The sequence below is a fragment of the Camelus bactrianus genome, chromosome 33, assembly GCF_048773025.1.
Source record: "Camelus bactrianus isolate YW-2024 breed Bactrian camel chromosome 33, ASM4877302v1, whole genome shotgun sequence".
Lineage (NCBI taxonomy): Eukaryota > Metazoa > Chordata > Mammalia > Artiodactyla > Camelidae > Camelus > Camelus bactrianus.
In genome coordinates, this window is record NC_133571.1 from 5639834 (window position 1) to 5662349 (window position 22516).

Consider the following 22516-nt stretch of genomic DNA (forward strand, 5'->3'; position numbering starts at 1 on the left):
TTCATTTTGGTTGCTCTTTTATTGAAAGCCTCCTGGTAACAGCTGTCATAGGATGGGTTTCCTAGGAAGCTGACTCTGAGACAGAGTTAGGTTGAGATGTTGAGCCTTTATTACTGTTTTGTTGATAAGTTGTCAGAGACGGGGCCTTCCAGAAGAGGTGTGGCCTGGGGTGTGGCTTTGGGTGAGGTGGCTCTGCAGCTGGGACAAGTCTGGAGAGAACTGACAGCTGGATGTTGCCTGTGGACAGCAGAGCTGAGGCGATAAGCCCTTCACAGAAGGGGGTCAGGATGGGGCATCTCAGTGTCCACCACAGAAATCTGTAAGTTAAAAGAGACTTCAGGGATATATCAACCAAATGTATTACACTGACCATATGATCCTGGTTTAAGTGTAAAAAAGAATTTTGTGACAATCAGGGAAATCTGAATAGTAAACAATGATATTAAGACATCATTGCCTTAATGTTGATTTTTAGGTGTGATAATGGCATTACAGTCTGGTTTTTAAATGAGCCCTTACATTTTAGAGATACATACTAAAGTGATTATGGATGAAATGGTAGAGTATCAGAGATTTGCTTCAAAACGATAGATTAGAAGTAAATTGGAGTGATTATGAGTTGTTTCTATGGATGGAAGACAAAGTAATGCCTCCGCCACCCCTTAGATGTTCATGCCCTAATCTCCACAACCTGTGAATATGTTACCTTATGTGGCAAAAAGAATTTTGCACGTGTGATTAAGTTAAGGATCTTGAGATGGAAAGAGCACCCTGCATTACCCAGGTGGGCCCCACTGTAATCACAAGAATCCTTATAAGAGGGAGGCAAGAGGGTCCAAGTCAAACATAGAAGACTCGGCGGCAACAGAAGCAGAGTCAGAGAGAGAAGACGCTATGCTGCTGGCTTAGAAGTTGGAGGAGAGAGCCACCAGCTAAGAAAGCTGGCAGCCACCAGATGATGGAAAAGGTAAGGAACAGATTCTTTCCTGAAAACCTCAGAAGAAATGCCAGCCCTTCCAACACCTCGATTGTAGACTTCTGATCTCCAGAACGGTAAGAAAATTAATTTGCATTGTTTTAAGCCACTAAATTTATGGTAACTTGTTACAGCAGCAACAGGAATCTAATACATTGTGTGTATGGAGTTTCATTGCGCTATTTTTTCTACTTTTATGAACTTTTCTTTAATAAAAAGTTAAAAAAAAAAAACCCCAGCATTGAAAAAGTAATGTGGGTTGATGTGTTAGTTGCACAAGTCCTTTTTTTTTTTTTTAATTATTTTTGGCATTCTTCCACATTTTTATCTCAGATACATTTTTAATTGGCTTGTCAAGTTTTTATTAAAAAAGATTATATATTTTGCTGTAATTTTATTGAATATACAAATCAATTTGGGGAAAATCATATCAAAGAGAACTGTCACAGGATGTCCCTGCTAGTGCAACATGATTCTTGTGCATTCTAGTGGGTAGATTCCAGGCGCTGGTCCCTTCTAGGCTGCAAAACTTGAAAGAGGTTTGTAGTTCTCTAGCTGCCCCACCTACAACTAAGTAGGCAAGTTCTATTCAGAGGCAAAAGAAGGAAAAACAACTCCTGATCTCCCTTTCAAGATGTACTCTCCAGGATAGCTTTACCACCATGATTTAAATATTTTAAGCCCTGTTTGTCCCCTTATGTTCTCAACTGGCCCCTAATTAGCATCTCTAAGTACGTGTATTCTCTGAAATCACTAATACGTTGCTCTAGGTTCTCAACTAAATGATGGAGCTGAAGTTTCCAAGCGGAGTTGATATGAACATTTTGAAGCAAGCCCTGGAGACTGACAAAATAAAACAAAAAAAAGTGAGGGGGCAGAAGTGAAGGCTGATGGAAGAAGTGGCAAAATTAATATTAATATTGATTAATTAATTATTATTAATATTAATATTGATGTGATCTCATTGCCTAGATTTGTGATGCCTGGGGATATGTTCTTTTTATAAGTACTAAGTTACTAAGCAAAGATACAGCAGGACGCATCTGTTGTCCTGTAATTACTAGGTTGCTTGACACAGCAAAAATACTGTGACAATTCGCTTCAGATTTAATTAAATTAAAAAACTGAGTTTCATGTAGAAGATAACCTTCTAAATTCCATTACTACAGTGTTACTTTCACAGTCTCTCCTCATCTTGTAAATTGTCTAAACTGAGAATTTTAAAATAAGGATTTTAAAAGACAGTAGCTTGAACTAAAAGTACTATAGAATTTAAAAGTGAAACTCTAATTAGTTGAAGTTTGCAAGTGATAGCATGAATGACGTGTTAACAATTGGCCAACAACCTTTTTGCTGCTTAGCACTAATCAGGCAAGATAAAGGCTTTTTTGTTTCTAGTATTGGAAAAGTGAATGTGTAATTATAGACAATAAAACAAATGTTAGAAGTGTTGGGGTGCAATTGCGTGTGTTCCTTTCAGGGTCTTTTAAATCACCCTTGAGCCAAAAAGTCAATGGGACCCCGGATGGCCGCTCCTGCCACTGTAGCTAACTGACGTACCACAGTGGGGAGCTAGGGAGATGCAATTTTGAACACTTTCCACCACAGTGGCCGCAAGCCCAGCAGTGGTCGCTGGAGGGTACCAGAGCGCAAGGTTAAGGATCCCGGAGTTAAAACCTCTGACTTGCCTTCTGATGTACCACTGGGCCTGGAGTTCATGTGCTGGTCTTCTTTGCTCTCCACTGCTGCTTCCAAATCCTCCTCTTCCCCTCTGCCCTAAAAGCACTCGGCTTTAAGTCCGGTGTCGGTGGACTATCTCCATCCATTCACCATCCTTGTCACAATTGTGTACTGACCCCTGTCCCCTGGTCATTCTCCTGCATTCCTTAATTTACATCCTGACTCACTATCATTCTCTCCAACATGACTCCTCTCATAATTCTTGGCGATTTCAATATCCACAGAAGATTTACTAGTATCCTTGTGTTTTACTAAGGTTTCTCCCGAAGGTAGACCCTGAAATAAGGGCTTGGGAGATAACCCGGGAAGCAGGAAGCAGGGAGCAAGGAGAATAGGATATAGGGAAAGAAGAAAAGCCTCTGTAAAGGTGTGGCTTCAAGGTCACTACCGTGAAAAAAAAAAGGGAGGAGGGACTCACGTCCAAGAAGACCTCTGGGAAGCATCCTGAGTGTCCCACAAAAGCGTCCGTCTAAGGACTGGAGGCTGGGACGCTTACTCACTGGCTTCCGACCCTGCTGGTTGGAGGTGGTTCCCTGAAGCTTACCTTCCCCATCCTTGCTGTACTTTGCACTTGTTTGTGAACCTAGCGGGCTCCTGGGCTTTAAGAGAAGACGTTGAGTTGGAAGCAGAAGGAGGGGGCCCTTTTCAGGTGGGAAGATGTCAGGGGACGTCTGAAAGGTCTTCCACCATAGCTGCTGCTGAAACCAGAAGTAGGTCAAGGAGATATGACTAGGACATCGAAAAAGCACCTGGGGTGCCTGGCTTCTTGGTTCCCCTGACCTCTTGTTCTCCAGTGGCCCCATCCTGTACCCTACTCCAACCATTCTCTCCCATGTTCACAGTTGAGCCCTTTTCATTGCCAATAACTGCAACCAGTAACAGCCTAAGCTCAGTTTCACCCTCAGCCACCTCCTCCTATCTCTCAGCTCAGTCCCTCTTGTATCTTGACGCCAGCAATCCTTAGACGCTTACCCAGACCTCAGTACTTTGATCCTCTTATCTTTCCACTGTTCTTCACCCTCCAGATTCAGGTCTAATCCCATGGTCAACCATCATACTCCTTTACATGTATGCTCACTCCAGCCTAGGTTACAGCTTATTCTGTACCTGTTCAGTTCTGTGCCTGAGCAGCTGAATGTGGCTTTAGAACCAAACAGGTCTTGCCACTCATGAGCCGTGAAACCTTCAGCACATTGCCTAACCCTGCTGAGTCTTAATTTCCTTAGCTATGCGGAGTGGTCTCAACTAAAATTCAGGACCACTGCTCTCAAGTGGGTCCTTGGGGCTACCTAGAAATCCTCATGCATTTCCCTAGCCCTTCATCTTCTCCACTGAAAATAATTATTTCCTTCTCTCTTTCCTCTTTTCTTCTTAAACCTCACAACATCCTATCAGCTGGTTTCCAACTTCAGCCAGAGAGGACAAGCAGTCAGAAGAGAACTCTCACTTCCAACAGCCCGTCCACTGTTTTGCATCCATCCTGCTGCTACGTGTGACTCCCGTCTCTCCATTTGTGCACTACGTGCCACCTGCTCTCCTCATCAAGAAAATGATTCTGAAAATTTCCCCCCTTCTATCTTCTGCATCGTTTTTGTAAGTGCATCATTCCCATCAGCTACTTTTGATGATTCCTCTCCAAAGATGTAAAGTTTAAGTGACGCTTAAAGTCTCCACAAGGAGGGATTAAACTCCAGCATTTAATATATTCATCTATGTAAAGTGCATAGAACGGTGCCTGGCATGTAGTAAGCAGTTTACATGTATTAGGTCTTATTACATTTATTGAGGGCTCACATGTGTAACACACTATACTACATTGCACCTTACATACACTGTCATATTTAATCCTTACAATAACTATGATGGAGATGCTGTTTTTATCCTAATATTACAGACAAGGCAACTAAGACAGCAGGATTAGCAATGCATGAGATATTGACTATAATTCCCTGTGCTACACAGTAGAAATGTGTTGTCTATGTTATATATTGTAGTTAGTATCTGCAAATTTCAAACTCCCAATTTATCCCTTCCTAGCCCTTTTTCCCCCGGTAACCATAAATTTGTTCTCTATGTCTGTGAGTCTGTTTCTGTTTTGTAAGTTCATTTGTGTCTATTTTTAAGATTCCACATATAAGCGATATCATATGATATTTTTCTTTCTCTTTCTGGTGAAGCACATGCACTTAGCAGTATACAAGGGTTCTCAACCATTAGTACGTATAAAAATTTTCAGCAGGGGAGGATATAGCTCAGTGGTAGAGTGTGTGCTTAGCATGCACAATTTCCTAGGTTCAATCCCCACTGCCTCCATTAAAAACTTTTTTAAGAAATTAATCTAATCACTTCCCCCTAAAAAACAAACAAAAACAATTTCAATAAGGTTGTGGATTAATCTTTCTCTGAAACTTAAAAATAAAATTAACTCCTCTGATCAAAGGGGTTGGTCAATACTTTAAGATAGACACCCCAAACAGATATTTGTGAATTTCTTTTCTCTGATGAATAAAAATGAAATTCAATCATGATTTTTTTTTTAAAAAAGCCCAAATTAGCAAAGTACTAACTGATTTATACGATTTACAAAGATAGTCATGATAAGTGGAGATAAACATTTTTCTCACAAGGAATATATAGAACTTTATTTTAAAATAATAAAGTAATTATTGGAAAGAATAATCTTTCATTTCCTCAAATTAGGTCTATTCTCTCTAATGTATCATTTGGTAACATTACAACATAGCACATGGACACTAATTCTTCCACCTGCCCCAACTCAAATCTACTGCATAGGGAATGAACTAAAGAAGCATATTTAGGGATCCATTGAAGTTACCTTTGTTTGTAATAAGGTGATGGCAGTGATTACAGAGAGAAATGGACAGAGTCAAATTATGTTTTGGAAACAGAATGGAGGGGATTTGCTGATGCATTGGTTGTGGGAAGTAGGGGAAAGGAGAAAGGTTTTGGACGTCAACAGCTGGGTGGAGAGTGGTTTAAAACTTGGATGAGAAGCCTTGGGAAGGTGAGAGAGAAATACATTTGGACCAGGAAAAGGCATGGAAATGGCTGTTAAAGAAGAGAGAAGATCAGAAGTCATGTTTTACACATTGTCAAAGGTAAAATACCAAGTCAGGAAGCTGATTTTACCCAGGCGATTGCAATGGGGACAGCACCCCAAATCAAAGACCAGAGGTAGGTCCTTAGGTGATTTTGTCTGGAAGAACGACCAAGTTACAGGCGGGGTGATTCTGTAACTAAGCAGGACCCCATGGGCCTTCCTGGGACAGACCCCTCCCCCATGTCCTCTGCTGCAGCTCCTCTCTGAAGGACCCAGATAAGTGTCCGATGCACATTTCCTGAGTTGTTTTACAGATATGAAAATCCCCCAACAAATGGAATTTGATGAGCATGAGCACACAGCCCCCAGGCTTACTGGAACCTAAGGACTAATAATGTTAATCCCTGGGACACTGCCCTATTATCTCACCATCAGCCAACCAGAGAATTGTGCACAAGCTGATCGCATACCCTGGGATGGCCCTCCCTCACCTTGTCGTTAAAAATGCTTTGCTGAAACCCATCTAGGAGTTCAGGGTTTTTGAGCACTAGCTGTCTTGGACTCCCTGCTTGGCGCCCTGAAGTAAAAACTGATCACAGAGTTAAAGGAAGGATACTTTTTAACATGAAAGATGCTTTTTGCTGCGGGACACAAGGTGGGCCAGCGGGTGTGGGCGGTAAAGGATTTACCAAAGACCGAGAGGGTTTAAGAACACAGGGGGGTTTACTAGATACGCTGTTACAGGCAACAGCAGAACACACAGATAGAGGTGCCTGGGTGAGCACCCAGGGTGAACGTGCAGGGGCTTTTACTGGGGGGAGGGGGTGTGCACACGAGGAGCAGGGGCTGCGTGATCAATTCCTGCACAGGCAGCTGATTGGTTGTAAGATCTGTCAGGAGCACTCTGACCAATGAGGGCAGGATGTGCTGTGAGACCTGTCCCCCGAGGGTATTGTCTGACAGGCTATTTCGTAGGGTGGTTAGTTCTGTTAGGGTGAAAACACAAATCAAGAGATGTTTTTATCTTGCAGAAATGCAGGTATGCGAAGGGTCCTGCAGTGGGGAGTTGGGGTTAAGGTGTCAGTCGGCTCCAGGCACATGGAGAGCCCAGGAGTGGGCTTTTTTATGAACTTTAGAGCAGCTTCAGAGAGCGCCAGCCAGCTCCACACTTTGTGAACACGTTTTTTATGCTGATGGGAATAAAATAGGAGAGGAGGGGAAACGATGATACAAAAGAGGTGGGGAATGGATAAAGGAAGGAAGTTCTTGAGATGGGATCCAGAATACAAACGGAAGTACTGGGCTGGAGGAGGGGCCTGGCCAACAGTACAATAAGACAAAGGGATTAAAAGATGGAGGGACAGAAGTTTGAAGACTTCATGGGAGAAGAAAAGAAAGATGCCATTTATTTCTGTGATGAAGTATGGATGGAGTACCCCACTGAGGTGCGGGGAGGGGAGTAAGTGATTATGAGATGAAGCAGGTGCACTAGGGAAGGAGCGGAAGGGCAGGCCCACCAGAGAGAAGCAGGACAGGACTGTGGGGTAGCGTTAAGTTCCCATGTGAGGTCTGGTGTGAGTTTAGGGAGAAACCGCTCAACCTGGTTTTGCGCTTTTCTCCAGCAGCGTTCAGCTACTCGGGTGTGGGTACAAAGAAGATAAAGAGGGTTTATTTAAGGCTGTGATTTTATTACTTACAAATGATGGAGGAGAAAAAGGGTAGGCTGTTGCAGGTATTTCCAAGAGAGTGATTATGGAACATGTCCAAACTGGACTATGGGAGCTTCACTCCTGACCTTGACCCCTGGATGGAAATCTTAGGTTCTCTGGTGGGGATCTCACTGCCTTACCTCTCCATCTCTCAGCCCCCGCGTCTTGTCCAGGGCCCCACTTGCTGGAGATGGGAGTGGAGGTTAAGAGTGTTTGGGGCCCTGGAGGAGGGAGCCACCCGAATAGAGTGGTCCGGCAGGCTGAGCAGACGTAAGGTACAGGGGACTGCCTTACAGAAGACAACGTGCCTCCAAGATACCCTCTCCCGAGGAAGACAGCTAACACACCCATCAGCACCGGCAATGGGTGGCACCTCCAGCCCAGCAAAGGGGGGTCTTCCGGTTGAGGAATAGGATAGAAATTGCTATAGGGACACAGTTAGACTCCAGGAACGGTTAGGCTCAGGGCTGGCTCTGTGGGGCTGTCTTCCCGGTGCCAGGCAGTGGCGCCGTCTTTCAGGGGGAGCTCTTTTTCCTTCCAGAAGTCTAGGAGGCCCCGAGAGCCATCTTCCTCCCTCTCCCACTCCCAAATCTTGAAAACCCTTGATGCCCCCCTGGTTTTTCATCAGTTCTTTAATTAATAGTTTATTGATTAAATTTTACATACTCCCTTTATATGCACAAAAGCTTTTTTTTTTTTTTTTTTTGCTTCTTACAAATGAAAAACGTTAGCTTTACAGCTATTGTGTTTAAAATGGGCCTTTCAGAGCATACAATTTTGGAAGCAACTATCCCAAACATCCTGGAAGCCTCAGGTGCTTTACGGCCTGCCAGTAATTGGATTTCTATAAGAAAGTATGAAAAAAAATAAGCACAAATATATTTTCCAGTGATTTACATCATACAGCTGAGTGGAAAAAAGATGTTAAAGAGCATAAGCAGTGTGCCATCATTCGTGGGGAGAGAAAAAAATACACACATAAATAGTGTATATACGCACAGCATGTCCTCAGGAGGTGCAAGGACCTTGTAATCGTAGTTGTCTCTGCATGAGGGAGAATGGGTGCCTGGGGGACTGTGGAGGAAGGAGGACTATCAAAAAAAAATGCCCACAGCATTTATTATGCAAATTTCAAACATATAGACAAATTGAAAGATTTTACATAGAGAACACTAGTAAACCCATCCCCAGACTCTGTTATTAATATTTTACTATATTTGCTTTGCAACCATCAATCCATCTTTTGATACATTTCAGAGCAAATAACAACTATAACTTCATTTATCCCTAAATTCTTCAGCATGAAGATCATTAGCTACATTCAAATTTTGTTTACTATTTTTTTCTTTTGAATGAGATGCAAAAACATTAAGGGTACACTGGCTGAGTTCTGGCAAATGCATACACCTGAATGAGCCAAATCCCTACCCCAATGCAGAACATCACATTACCCCAGAAAGGGGGAGGGGAGGCCTACTTTTAACTGTATGCCTTTCAGCACCTTCTGGATTTTGTATCATGTGCTTGTGTTCTCTATCTTTAAATAAATGTGTAAGCATTTTAAATTTTTAAATATTTTAATGATGATGGGTCATTGAATCTAAACTGGATGAGGAAGAAAGTGAAAACAGAAGGGGATGAGAGATAATAAGGAATTGGTGGGGTCAATGAAACGGAGAATTCATTTGAGTCAGACTTTTGTGAGCAGTGATGTTGCCAGAACAAGCGAGTTAGGAGAATGGACTGTCTTGTTAGACAGTGGGATATTTTAAACCCAGTTTTCAAAAGTAGTCATAAGGTTCAGAGCATGATCATAGGAATAGTGCTATCATAAAATAGTAGTCCCCCTCCAAACCGTACGCTCTGAAAGGCACATTGTGTCTTTCCCTCGCAGTATTTATCACAACTCCAATCAGGCAACATGTGATCGATGTAACTAGGCTTAGTATCTGGCTTTCTTACTAGACCATAAACTCCAAGAAGGAAGAGGTCTTGTCTGTCTCATTTAATCCTGTATTTCCAGTGCCTAGTACATACTAGATACTCAAACAGGTATTAAATACTTAATTGGATTCTTTAAGCTGGGTCATTAATTTATGGATTCAATCATTACATCACAGTTTGTCACCTAACTCTTTTTACGGTACAGAAGGTTGGCTATAATTCAATCAACTTACACTTTAAGCAGCAGAGTCGGACTAGGGTTGAAGACACCCCAGTTTCACTGGAAAAGGGAACCGTAATTATATACAAAGTTTGTTCTGGACAAGGACCTTTCCTTGACCTAGTTGTGACCTTGGCCAGAGAGAAGCCTCCATTTTCTCATCTGAAGAACAAAGGTGACCTCTAAGAGTCATCCGTATGTGGACATTCTGCCAGGACATGACAGGCCTAGTGGCTCTGAATCCTTGTCCTACCATGGAGTCACTGTTTAATCATGCCTAGATTACTCTCCAAGAAATCACTGTAAACTATGGGGCACCTAGGTGGTATGACTGGGTTGATTTAATGAGGTAATACAAAAGCCTTCTATAAATTACCTCTCTCCTTCTACTCTCTACACAGCAGTCAGAATGATCATGTTGAAATGGGAGTCTGATCACTCCACTCCCCTATTCAAAAGCCTGCAATGATTGCCCATCTCACTTAGAAAAAAAGCCAGTCTTTCCAGTGGTCCACAAGGCCCTATACGGCCTTATGCTGGCCTTATTCTCTTTGCTCTGAACACACCAACTTCCCACTGCTCCTCTGACACGTGGGCGACTCCCCACCTGTACTCCCCCCGTACCTGGAATGCTCTCCTCCCACATATGTCCTGGCCTCCTCCCTCACTTCCTTGAAGCCTTTGCTCAAATGCCATCTTCTCAGTGAGATCTACTTTGATCCCTCTATTTAAAATTGCCAACTTCATCCCCCTTCCCTGCTTTACTCTGTAGCTCTTATTTATTTCTGCCATATTATGAATGTATGAATGAATACTGTTTGGAAACATGTATAATACAACACCAAGTATACTGTGGGCTCTACATATAAATTATATTCTCTTTCTTTGGCCAGTGGTTTGGGGTCTAAAGGGATTAAAGTTTAGGGGCTTGTGGTTTAGGCTTTTGTAGGATAATGTACCTTCAGGTAATCCAAGATTGATACTCATTACCTGAACAACCTCTTACAGATTATTTCAGGGCCAGGCACTCTTTTTCCCCATATCTACAATTACATTTTAGTTTATTTATAGCTTTTAATAACAGCATCACAGAGGTGTAATACACAATACAATAAGGTACACATTAAACTAGGAAATTTGGTAGGATTTGACATGGGTTTACTCCCATGAAACCATCACAACAACCAAGATAATGAACATACCCATCAACCTCAAGTTTCCTTGTGTCCCTTATGATCTCTCCATACTGCCCATCACGTGATAGGCAACCACTGATAAACTTTTTGTCATATACAAATGCTAGAGAGGCTGTGGAGAAAAGGGAACCCTCCTTCACTGCTGGTGGGAATGCAGTTTGGTGCAGCCACTGTGGAAAACAGTATGGAGATTCCTCAAAAGACTAGGAACAGACTTACCAAATGACCCAGGAATCCCAGGAGTGGGCATATATCCAGAAGGAACCCTACTTCAAAAAGACACCTGCACCCCAATGTTCATAGCAGCACTATTTACAATAGCCAAGACATGGAAACAGCCTAAATGTCCATCAACAGATGACTGGATACAGAAGATGTGGTATATTTATACAATGGAATACTATTCAGCCATAAAAACTGACAACATAATGCCATTTGCAGCAACATGGATGCTCCTGGAGAATGTCATTCTAAGTGAAGTAAGCCAGAAAGAGAAAGAAAAATACCATATAAGATCGCTCATACGTGGAATATAAAAAAAAAAAATACAAAACAGAAATAGACTCATAGACATAGAATACAAACCTGTGGTTGCCAAGGGGGGAGGGGGTGGGAAGAGATAGACAGGGAGTTCAAAATTTGTAGATATTGACAGGCATATGTAGAATAGATAAAGAAGATTATACTGTATAGCACAGGGAAATATATATAGGATCTTGTGGTGGCTCACAGCAAAAAAAAAGTGACAATGAATGTATGTATGTTCATGAATAACTGAAAAATTGTGCTCTACACTGGAATTTGACACAACATTGTAAAATGAGTATAAGTCAATAAAAAAAGTTAAAAAAATTTTTGTCATATAGACTGCCTTGCAATTCCAAGAACCTTACATAATTGAATCATAGAACAGTAATCTCTTTTTTTTTTTTTTTTTTTGTCTGACTTCTTCCACTTACCATCGTTACTGTGAGATTCACTCACAGGCCAGGCACTCTTGAGTAGAAACAGTAATAGCTGACACCTCTGTGCATTCATCCATTCCTGCAACAAGTATTTAGTGGGTGCCTTCTGTGCGCCAGCTCTTATTGAAGGCTCCTATTTATTTTAACAAGCATTTCACTCGGGCTAAGGCATTTCCCTGCACCCCCAGGCGGGGGACGAGGGAAGACAGCCAGGCCCGCCAGCAGAGGGCGCGCTCCCGCCCTCTCCGCAGCCGCCCGGCCCCCCGAGGCTGCCCGGCTCCCACGCTCGCTCCCGAGCGCGCCCCCGCCTGCCGCGTCACGTGATGCGACCGCCGACCCACGAGCCGCCGGGCCCGAAGCCGAGCTAAATTCGTTGCCGGCGGCCTCCGCGGGCGCAACCACACAGACTAGTCCGAAGCAGTGGGGAGGCCCGTGGTGGAGTCGATGCTTCCTCTTCCCGTTCGGGTCGGCTCCCGTTACCTCCTCACCATTCGCCGCTGCAATCTCCCCGAGCGTTTGCATGAGCTCTTTCGCGTGGGGAAGCTCCGCTGACCATGTAGGGGGAAAGGGCCAGGACGCGCCAGGTGCCTGGGACGAGGTCAGCGCCGCGGGCACGCCGACCCGGCGCCCGCACATCCCCGGAGCGGCCCAGGTGGGGACTCCGGCCTGCAGCGGTGGCCTGGCCGGCAGCGCCACGAAATCTCGCGGCGTCTCGCGAGAGTCTAAGTTGAAGGAACATGGCGACGTCTAATCTGTTAAAGGTAAGACCCTCGGTCCGGCTTGCTTTCTGCTCCGGGGCCGCCTGGGTTCGGCCCTTAGGGAAAGGCTCGGGTTAGGTTCAGCAGCGCAGTGTGGGAGCGCTCGGGGCTTGTCTGCAGGAAGGGGAGCCGGGGAGGCTGCCGCCGCGGGCCGGAGCGCGCGGGTCTCCGGCCTTGGGGTCGGGAGGCCGCTGGGCCGGCGGGCGCGAGGCCTGGCCGGGGGCTGGCGGGGAGCGGGGCTTCCCCGGGGCCGGCGCCGGCGGGGGCCGCGGAGAGGGGACGTCTGGGCGCCGGGCCGCCGGGCCGTTAGCCTTCTCAGGGTCCCCGTTTCTTCTGAAGAGACAGTCTAAGACGCGTGGAAGGAAAATCCAAGCAAATGCTGCCTAACAGGTTTTAATAACCCGCCCCCCCGCCCCCCCATGTCTGTTCTTCTCGTTCTGTCTGCTCGAAATTCCAAGTCAGACAGCGGTGCCTTCCTCCCCACTCCCTCCGTTTTCTGCATGCTATACCTTCCCCCCTATTCGCCTTTTTTGGAGTTCATATTTTACCCGTTTTTTCCCTTAGGAAACGGTCCCTCCACCCCATTACAGCACACAGCCAGACTACTGGGGAAGCACCTCTATCGTTTCAGGGCTTAGGAAAGTTGCCTTATCAAAGGAGACGGTTCAAGTTAGTTTTAAATATTTGGGGTGCCAAGGGAGGTCTAGGCCCAGAGGGGCAGAGGCTCTACCACCAGTTAAAAAGGCTGGAAGAGAAGGAGGAAGACATGGTACTGGTTTCCTCTGTGCTGTGTTTGTAGTAGGAACCTTTTGCCTTAAAAGTGTTAACTGAAATGGGGACAGTGATTAGCTCAAGGAACGTAAATACAACGGATGAACTACTCTTTCAAACCTATGATGCCTTCAGGCAGTGTGAGTGGGTAATAGAAAATATATTAAAATTTATTGTAACCCCGCTCATGTCTTCTTTAGACTACAGATATTAGCTGTCTAATAGATGGGACTGTCTTATAAAGTATAGATCTAATTTTACTAATTTAAGAGGCAATGTATCTTCTTTTAAAAGGGGGAGAGACCTAGAACTAGACTGAATTTTTGCCGCTTAGAAGCTGTATGACTTTGGGCAAGTTTCTAAACCTCTCTGTGCCTGAGTTTCCTCAACAATAGAAGGAAATTATCAATAGGAACCTATTTCGTAGGAGCATTGTGGAGATTGAGTTAATATATGTAAAATCTTAAAAGCAGCGACGGGCACTTAATTAGTACACAATATACATAAATTACTAGAGTTACTGCTGTTTCTCTAAGAAAAGAGATTCATGGAAATTGAGTAACCCACTCTACTCTTCCTTTGTAACAGTATACCAAAGTCCTAATACTAATTCAGAGGGAAAACTTGCTTAACTTCTGAAGACTCCTGTTAATGATCCGTGTATTTACATAAACAATAGTGTAAGTTATTAATTGAGATGTGTTTAAGAAGCAGTTGGATTCCTGATTCTTTGTGACTTTTTGACTTGTTGATTACTTGGATATAAAGCAAGGTCTTCTTTCCCCCTCAGGTTTCTCTCTCAGAAAAGAGCGAGTCACTTTATTCTACTCCATACAAAGGATTGTTTGGGGGAGATATAAGTCTGAAGCTACTTGTCAGTACTACAGAGTGGTTACGTTGTAGAGATTATGAATCAACGTTTATAGCACACACCTACCTACAGAATGAAAAAACTGCCCAGATGTGTATAAATAGGCACTTAGGACTCAGGTTAAAAAGATCACTAGAATTCAAAAAGTTCTGTAACTTAAACTACTTAATAAAAGGAAAGTGATAATGCTTTGACAGAACTGGTAAATGACTCAGTCACTCAAGTGAGCATGAAAAGATGCCATAGATACCCTGGAAAAATTTAATGAAATGTTGAAAAGGGGGAAAAAGAATTTCTAAATACTATTTTGTATAGTATATGATTTTTAAATATGTGTAATGTAATAAAAGGGATATTATGAGTAGACATTTGATTCTTTTATCTGTATCACCAGAAGTTTACATATTGGCCAGAAAACTTTTTTTTTCCTCTTTTTCCTCTTCTTATTGGGGGAGAATTGCCTTGTGTTTATATATTTAGAAGTAGTTAATGAAAAAGTGGTAAGTTTATCTTCTTGGAAAACTGCAGTGAAACCCTTAAAGGAATTCATAGGATCATTTAAATTCACGCGTGGTGGTACTTTGAACAGAGACAGAGCTGGCTGGGGGCTGGCCACATTAACCTCGTTTCCTTTCTTGACATCGCTCATCGACTGGTTCACTAGCCACCTGCCTTAGACATTGTGCAATTAGATTTCACCCGAGTGTATTTGACAGAATTATCATGTCATATGGTCAGCATGGAGAAATGGGGGCCAGATGAGAATGCGTTTAGGATTGGGTTGTCAGTTAAACAACTGAACCTGAAGAATGATGAGTAATAAGCCATCATCAGCCCTGAAGGGAGGCCTTTACTTCCTGCTGAAAAAATACGTCTCCTTCTTGTTCACCAGGAGCTTGGTTGAAGTTGAGTTTATTGAATTTGTGAATGGAGAGTTTGGAGGGGTAGCTAGTATGTTAAGAGAGAGAACAAGATTCATGCCTGTGATCTGAGACTTACAAGTTGCATAAAAACCAATAAATCCAATGCAATAAAAACCACCTACTTTTTTTTAATATTGGAATTTGATTGTAATAATAATTGTTTTCACTACTTAAAGCAAGTGGACTGTTGCTGGATTTTGGAAATCTTTTGGGCATACAAAGACTTGTGTTGTACGTTTTGAGATACTCAGTGATCAGTTGCTTGGGGGGTTTATAGCTCCCAAAACCTTTCAGTCTTACTACTTTAAGTTTGTTGTTTTAACATGTGATTCTACTTGTTCCTTTACTTTTGCTGTTGCTATCTAGGCTCATTTTCTTCATTTCCAGCTGACTATCCTATTCCAAATAGCAGTTGTTTAAATCTTACTTTTTTAAGCCTAACAAATTGTTCAAACTAATTCTTAGCATATTACTTTATCGCGCTATTTAAATGCCCTTAAGTTCCTTGGCCAGTACTACAACTTTTTCTGGTTTGCTGAATATTCTTTTCTCAAGGCACCTGTTACACTGCCTCCTTCCATTTGTTCAGCCTTCATTCCCCACCCCTACCCCCAGGACTTAGCAGCGCGTCCCCCTTATTTTGTTTTGTCTTCATTGATCTCACTTCTCTGAGGATAAGAAAGTTCATGTATTCTCTCTTGTCATATAAACTTGACCTGTACTCTGCTTTGCCCTCAAACCTTTGCCCTTTTTCTCTTTTTTCCCTTCACTGTCACAGCTCTTAGAAAAGCAGCCCCTACTTGCTGTCTTTATAATTCTTCAACCTTTTCCATTAGCTTACTACGACTTGGCTCTCTCCTTACCCCCACCCAGTTAGACTGCAACTGTTAGTCTCAGGAGCACTGGCGACCTCCTGATTGCCAAAGGAGGTTCTCCTCTAATACAGTCATCCTGTCTTCTGATGTTGATTGCTGCCTCTGCTTCCCTTTTGGTTTTATGCCATTCTCTCCTTGGTCTCCTCTCTCTCAAGTTACTAGTGTTTTTCACTGACCTCCCTCCTCTCCTCAATATAATTATTCCTCAGGATTTAATCTTCATCCTTTTTCTGTCTTTATACTTTTTTTCCTGGGGCATTCTTAACTCCCATGATTTCACTATTTTTATCTCTTAACTCTGACCTGAGCACTAGACCAAAACACAGGGCTGACCATATCGCTTTCCTGTCAGATACCTTTGATAGTTCAAATTCTTTGAGAGCTTTCCAGCTGGGTCTTCTCCTAATAATGTCCTCTCTCGCTCTGTCACACGCAGTCTCTCAGACTCACATGCACACACCCCTTCCTCCACCTCGCTGGTTACTTCTTGGTTCACTGGCATATCAGAGTCTTCAAGACTCTGTGTTTGCTGTGCCTTCTGTCAGAAATGCCCCCTCCCCTCAGTGTTGTCCTGTGACAGTCCTCCTTAGTCGTGGAGACCCAGCCCAGACCCCTGCTTCCTTCTCAGCACCCTCGCCTGGAGTTAATTGTTGCCTACTCTGCGCAGCCACAGCACTGCACCTTTCCTCTAGCACTTACATCCTACCTTCCGTGTTAGTTACAGCGTCTGTTTACATGTCTAACTCCCTTTCTGGATTGTAAGTACCAGCAGTTTAGGGACTTTATAACCTGTTGATGCTTTAACCATTTAGTGTGATGATTACTTATGGTAGGTGCTCCATAAATGAGTGATAATTGATTGAAAAGGGAAGTCTAATGTGGTATCCGTGCATTGTTAAAGATGTTCAGTAAACGAGTGCTGATTGGTTAAAAGGAGGAATTTCTGGGTTTATTCCCTTCTAATTAGATCTAGAGAAAGAGACAGAAGGAGTAGAGGTGTAAAACCAACTTAAAAGACAATCCAAACTTTCAGTGGAAGCACCCTTTCTTCAGTGGAAACTTTTTTATCCTTTGAGAGGAAAGAAAAAGGAAATACAAAGGAGTGGTTCAAAGTGTGTGCAGAATTTATTCATTATTAAAATAATTTTATTGGACACGTGTGCATGACACCATGAAGATATGTAAAACAATGTCCATGCTCTTTGGGGGTTTACTGTATACTGAAGGAGATTAAAAAGTACAAATGATTAGCTAGAACTTCAGGAGTGTTGCCATGTGTTGTGTTGGTCTTTCACAGACAGAGGAGATCATTTCTGGTGGGATGATCAAGGAAGTTTTTATAGAGAAAGCACTGGTGCTGGATTTTGAAGAGTGGGTAGACTCTTTGTAGGTGATGATTAGGAGAAAACTGGGTAGAAATGGAGTCTAGATCTGTATGGCTGCGGTAAAAGCAGGGCTGCATGCTGGGTTGCATTCTGTGTCAGTGGTGCTCCTTGAAATTGTTGCGGCATAGTAGCCCAAAATACAGGAAACAGTAGAAGATAGGAGTACAAAGGAAAGTCAGGGTCAGATTATTAAAGGTCTTCAATGCTAGATACAGGAGTTTAGAATAAAGTTCCATAGATGATGAGGAATATTTGAAAAATATATGAGCAGAGATACGGTTAAGCCCTCAGTCTAATTCTTGGCTCTTATGCATAAAACCTATTCATTATTACTTCTATTCTGTGTGTATTCAAAATCTGATTTGTGGAGTGGCCATGGATGAGGGGCATTTGCGCTAACGACACCGTGTTCATTGAAATTATAGCAGGAGTCATTAAATATGGAAAATAAATTCATTAATTCAACAAGTATTTTAACATTTTCTAAGTCCAACTAGATAATGGTGATCCAAGCAAATTCCTGCCCTTAAATGTAACTTAACATTTGGGGGGGAGAGATGATAAACATATAAGTATATGTACTACAGGTCAGGTTGTAATAAATGTTGTGAATAAAAACAGTCAGGGTAAAGAGTAGTCATAGGTGTTATTTTTGAGGAATGATCAGGGAAGGCTTCTAAGGAGATGACATTTGCAGTTAGACCTGAATGAAGCAAGGGAGCAAGCCATATACATTTTTAGGAGAAAATGCCCAGGTGAATGGAACAGGAGCAGCCAGTGTGAAGGCACTGAGTCAGGAACATGCTTGGCAAGGATTATGGTAACCAATTATAATAACCAAGATGTAAATATTGTCAGTGAATGTGGCTAAAACTAGATATTTCTTTTTTAATGTTTGTTTAAACATAATCGAGAGCCTTGTTTAGAACCTAACTTGTCAGTTTTCACTGGGTTGATGAAAATTGCCCTCTTGAATGGGCAGACTAAGGGGGTCATGATCTTCGGGGCCACCTTCCCTCATTCCAGTGGCCTCTCTCAGAGACACGGTTACGTTTGACCCTCAGAGCCAAGGATAAGAAGCAGTTCAGGGAACGTATGTTGGCCATGGGTAGGGGTGGGAGTGGGAGTAGTGGACTAAATCATTCACTGTGAAATTGTGTGATAAATATAAATGTGTAAAAATGAAAAATAAGAAAAACAGAAAACAACAAAATGTGAAAATCTTTCATGTTCTGTGAAAATAAGTGAGTGAGCAGTTGCTATAATCTGCAGGTGATATATGTTAATTAAAGCTGCTAACAGGAAGTGACAGTGGAAGATAAACTTTGAGAGATTTATCAATTTATCCATGAATTAGAAGGGAAGAGTTTTAGGCTGCAGTAGGGTTTCTAGAGGACACTAAGCCTCTGTTTGGTGGGCAGAGAAGGGTGGAGAAAGACAGACAGGCGTTTCTTATTAGGTATTTTGCTAGGGTCCTAGTGAACCGAGTTGTGATGCTGAAAGTCATCAGGCTCTGGCCTTGGTATAGCAGATGGAAAAAGCTGGTGCCTGATGGGCTCTGTGAGCAGGCAAACAAGTTACAGCTCAGGTTAAAACACTGGTCACAATACATGGAGTACATGCAGGTAATAATTTCAGGGACATTTGATGTGTGTACCTGGGCTTGTTCACTCCACAAGTACACGAGTCTCCTCTCTGCTGGATGCCGTCCTGTGTGTCAGTGGTACAGCAGTGAGAGGACAGGCGAGGTGCCTGGTCTCTGGATCCTACATTGTAATGTGTAAATACTGACACCAAAGAAATCAGTAACACACTGGGTAATTTTTATAGTAGTGAAGTCTCTGATGAAAACAACATAATCAAGAGTTCTTAGAGGGTGGCGCCACTATTTTACTTACCTATTTACAATAGAAAATTATTTTTTATAGCTTTCAGCTGTGTCCTGTTGAATTTTCCTTCCCTGCTACTTGATGACATTTCAGCCAGATCCCATAGCTTTCTGGTCTTTTTAAAAAGTATTGGTTTATCTGAATTAAAAGTTCTTTCTCATAGCCAGTCAAAGCATCTGTCTTACCAGCTCAAGACCTTGGCTCTGGCTCTGCAGAGAGGAAAAGGGAAGGGCATTTTTCTTAGGTTGGTTTGGGAAGGCCTGTCTGGAGTGACATTGACGCTGAGACCTGAATGATCTGCTTTCTAGGCAAAGGTTTTGAGGTGCAGTGGTGAGCTTGGCACATCTGAGGAACACCTTTAAAAGGGTGGTGTGGCTGGAACATAGTGAGAATTGCCAGTATTCAGATATATACTGTAGTTTTGTGGTTCTTTCAGTTAATGGGGATTGCAAATGTGGGTTTAAATCACATAACTGGGAGCACTAATGGCTCATAGACATTATGGGAAGCCACACATTCAAAAAGCTAACCTCGTAATTTACACAAAAGACTTAAAGTATACAAATTGGATTCCTTTTGAAAGTTATTAGAATACCATCATTGGATATAATCTATAGTCAGTAGATCAGGAACTTCAAAGAGGGAACAAATACAAATCTTAAAGCACCTGAACTCCTTGTGTTGTAAAAATGTAGTGGGCATGAAAGAACACAGGTGACAAAAAATAATTGCTATTAGTTGTGTGGGTGTTACTATTTCTTGTCTTGCCTACAGGTTGTCCTTTAACTTTTCTTGTACTTTAGTCATCATGTAGTAAGACCTACAACAATAATAATTACATTCTTTGTTTCCTTTTAAATATGTAACACTTGACATCGTTATAAAATACTGTAGTAATGTTGTTCCCAGAACTTGATGGGGTATGTTTTGTCCTGTGTATTGTGCAGAGATTTCTGGATATTTTTCAAGGCAAACTAATAGTTTAATATTTGTGTTATTTCATTGCGAAGTAAGTGAGTAAAATGATTCTGTTACTTTTAAAACATTTTGCAAGCCAGTGGGGTTTTCTGTTTTTATTTACTTTCATGTGTTTATTTAAGCATTCCTATTTTTTAACATGGTACCAAATTTTATATTTGCATATAAGGTATTATACATCTGCTCTTTGTTGGGATTAAATAACATGGAATTGTTGTAGATGAACTCATTGCTTGGAAAAGCACTTTTGAATTTCAGTGGGAGGTGTAGATTTTTTAAGTGATAATATATTCTAGAAAGATCTATATAGTATCTTCCATTACTGGCCTGTAACAGCTCCCCATGCGCTAACACATTACAAAAAATTAATTTTTTTTCTGTAATTGACTTTCTTCTAAGGTTTGTTTGTGTTTCTTTGAAACAACCACCAGGGCTATAGGTAAGAGATTGTGGGACTTGACTTTCAATCTGTTTTAAAACTGATTCTTCCACTAGGGAATATTTTTAGATAAAGCTGAATGTGTTTTATTTGGGCTGGGCAACCAACACGTTATATTGAAAGACTCTGATTTCTTTCTACCAAGTGGAGCAGGGAAAGGGAACTGAACCTTTGTTCGCCTGTTTTTCATCTTTCTTTTTTCATGCTGTTTTTACCCTCTCTCTTCTAAGTTTCTGGGAAACTTTACGCTCATTCCACCCCCCCCCCCCAGCTGCTGGGGAGACATTAAGTAAAAAGCAATTCAGTAGTAAATACGCTTTCATCTTAAAATAAAGAAGGGAGAGCACAGGCAAAAAGAAATGAACACCAAGGGTTACAACTTCAACATTTGCTTTTATTGGACAATGCATTCAAAATACATCACCCCTTCTAAACTGTCCAATCAAATGCATTATTCCCCCAGTGTTTCTTCTATGGGCAGTGATTCCACCAGCCATTCATTCAGGTCGGAAATCTGAGAGCCTTGTTATATTATCCAGTAGGCAGAACAAGCACGTGGTCATGAACCACAAGAATGTGAACTACTTGACGACCTTTCATTTATGTGTCCCAATGATTGGCATAATCCTTCATGTACTTTAGGCCCTCTGATGTTTGTTGAATGAATAAGTGTAGTAAATGAATATGAAGGAACCACCCCCCTCCCTAATAAGTTCAAACTTTCATTAGTTTTCTTCTCCTTAAAATTAGTTTGGGTTTTTAAAAATATAAGCATTGTCAGAATTTGTTTAAAAATTATTTTTGCCTCTATAAAAGAAACCTAAAAGTTTTGGGGTGTTTTTTTTTTGACTCCTCATTTATGGGTCAGAAGAAACCTGAAAGTTTTGAAGGGAAGTGTAATGTGAAAATTTTCATTTTACTAGAAAAAGATGTTTAACTTTTTGGAAAATAATGTCCTCCCCTTGCCCCACAATGTTTAAAGAGAGACTTTTTTTTTTATGTAGTGATGCTTCCACCATGTGGCTTCTACATAATTGCTACTAAATTTTTATAATCATAGTCCCCCTCACCCCAATTTATAAGCCTGATGAGATGAAGCCAAGGGCTGGATCTGGCCCAAAGGTTAGAAGTCCCTTCAGTCCTCTTTCAGGGAAGATCCAGGGAGTATTTAAGAATGTGGCTCTAACTGAACTAAACTGCATGGGCTTGACCCCTTACTCTGCCACTGACTACTTGTAACCTTAGGGAAATAACCTAACCTAATCTCAGGTTACAGTGTATAGTTTTTTCACCTCTAAAATGGTAATAATGTCGCCTAACACATAGGATAGTTGTAAAGATTAAATGAAGTATTTAGAATAGAACCTGATGCGTAAGTAGCAATCAGATGTTATAAAGGAAAATGATCAAAGTGATGGAGTGATCTGTGCTGAAGTTAAATAATGGAGGGTATAAATAGCTGAATTCATATTTTTTCACAGGTCTCAGATGTTTGAACTACCCATAGAAATGTAAAGAAAACTTATTTGAAGATAAAAGGAACTGCTCTTTTATACCACATTTATCACACATACAAAATTTTTTGGCTGGTATAACCCAAAATTAGCCAAATGCCATGTGTTTGCAATGAGAGGTATAGTAGAAAGCCTTGCAATGGAATGACTGAGCAAAAATACAATGAGAATTTTTTTTTTGTCTTTCCAGTTTCAAGCATCCTAGTCTGATTACCTCCTCCTCTTTTTCAAACTCACGCTAGTGCTCTTATTCTGATAATCCAACTTCACTAGGGTCTCCAACTCACTGATTCTGCCTTATT

General features: G+C 41.9%; 1 protein-coding gene and 1 long non-coding RNA gene across 2 annotated transcripts in view; one reads left to right on the forward strand and one right to left on the reverse strand.

Moving 5' to 3' along the window:
* Positions 1-12433, reverse strand: LOC141575865 (uncharacterized). The gene is made up of 3 exons (XR_012503845.1): positions 12300-12433; positions 11806-11890; positions 1-317 (listed from the first exon to the last, which is right to left on the reverse strand). It is a non-coding gene; the product is annotated as an uncharacterized LOC141575865 (long non-coding RNA).
* The window catches only part of CUL5 (cullin 5), an 81798-nt gene continuing 71236 nt past the window's right edge, over positions 11955-22516 (forward strand). Inside the window, exon 1 of the mRNA XM_074357067.1 lies at positions 11955-12572. Within this exon, the coding sequence (XP_074213168.1) occupies positions 12549-12572 (24 nt within the window). The 5' untranslated portion in view covers positions 11955-12548. The remainder of the gene's footprint in view (positions 12573-22516) is intronic.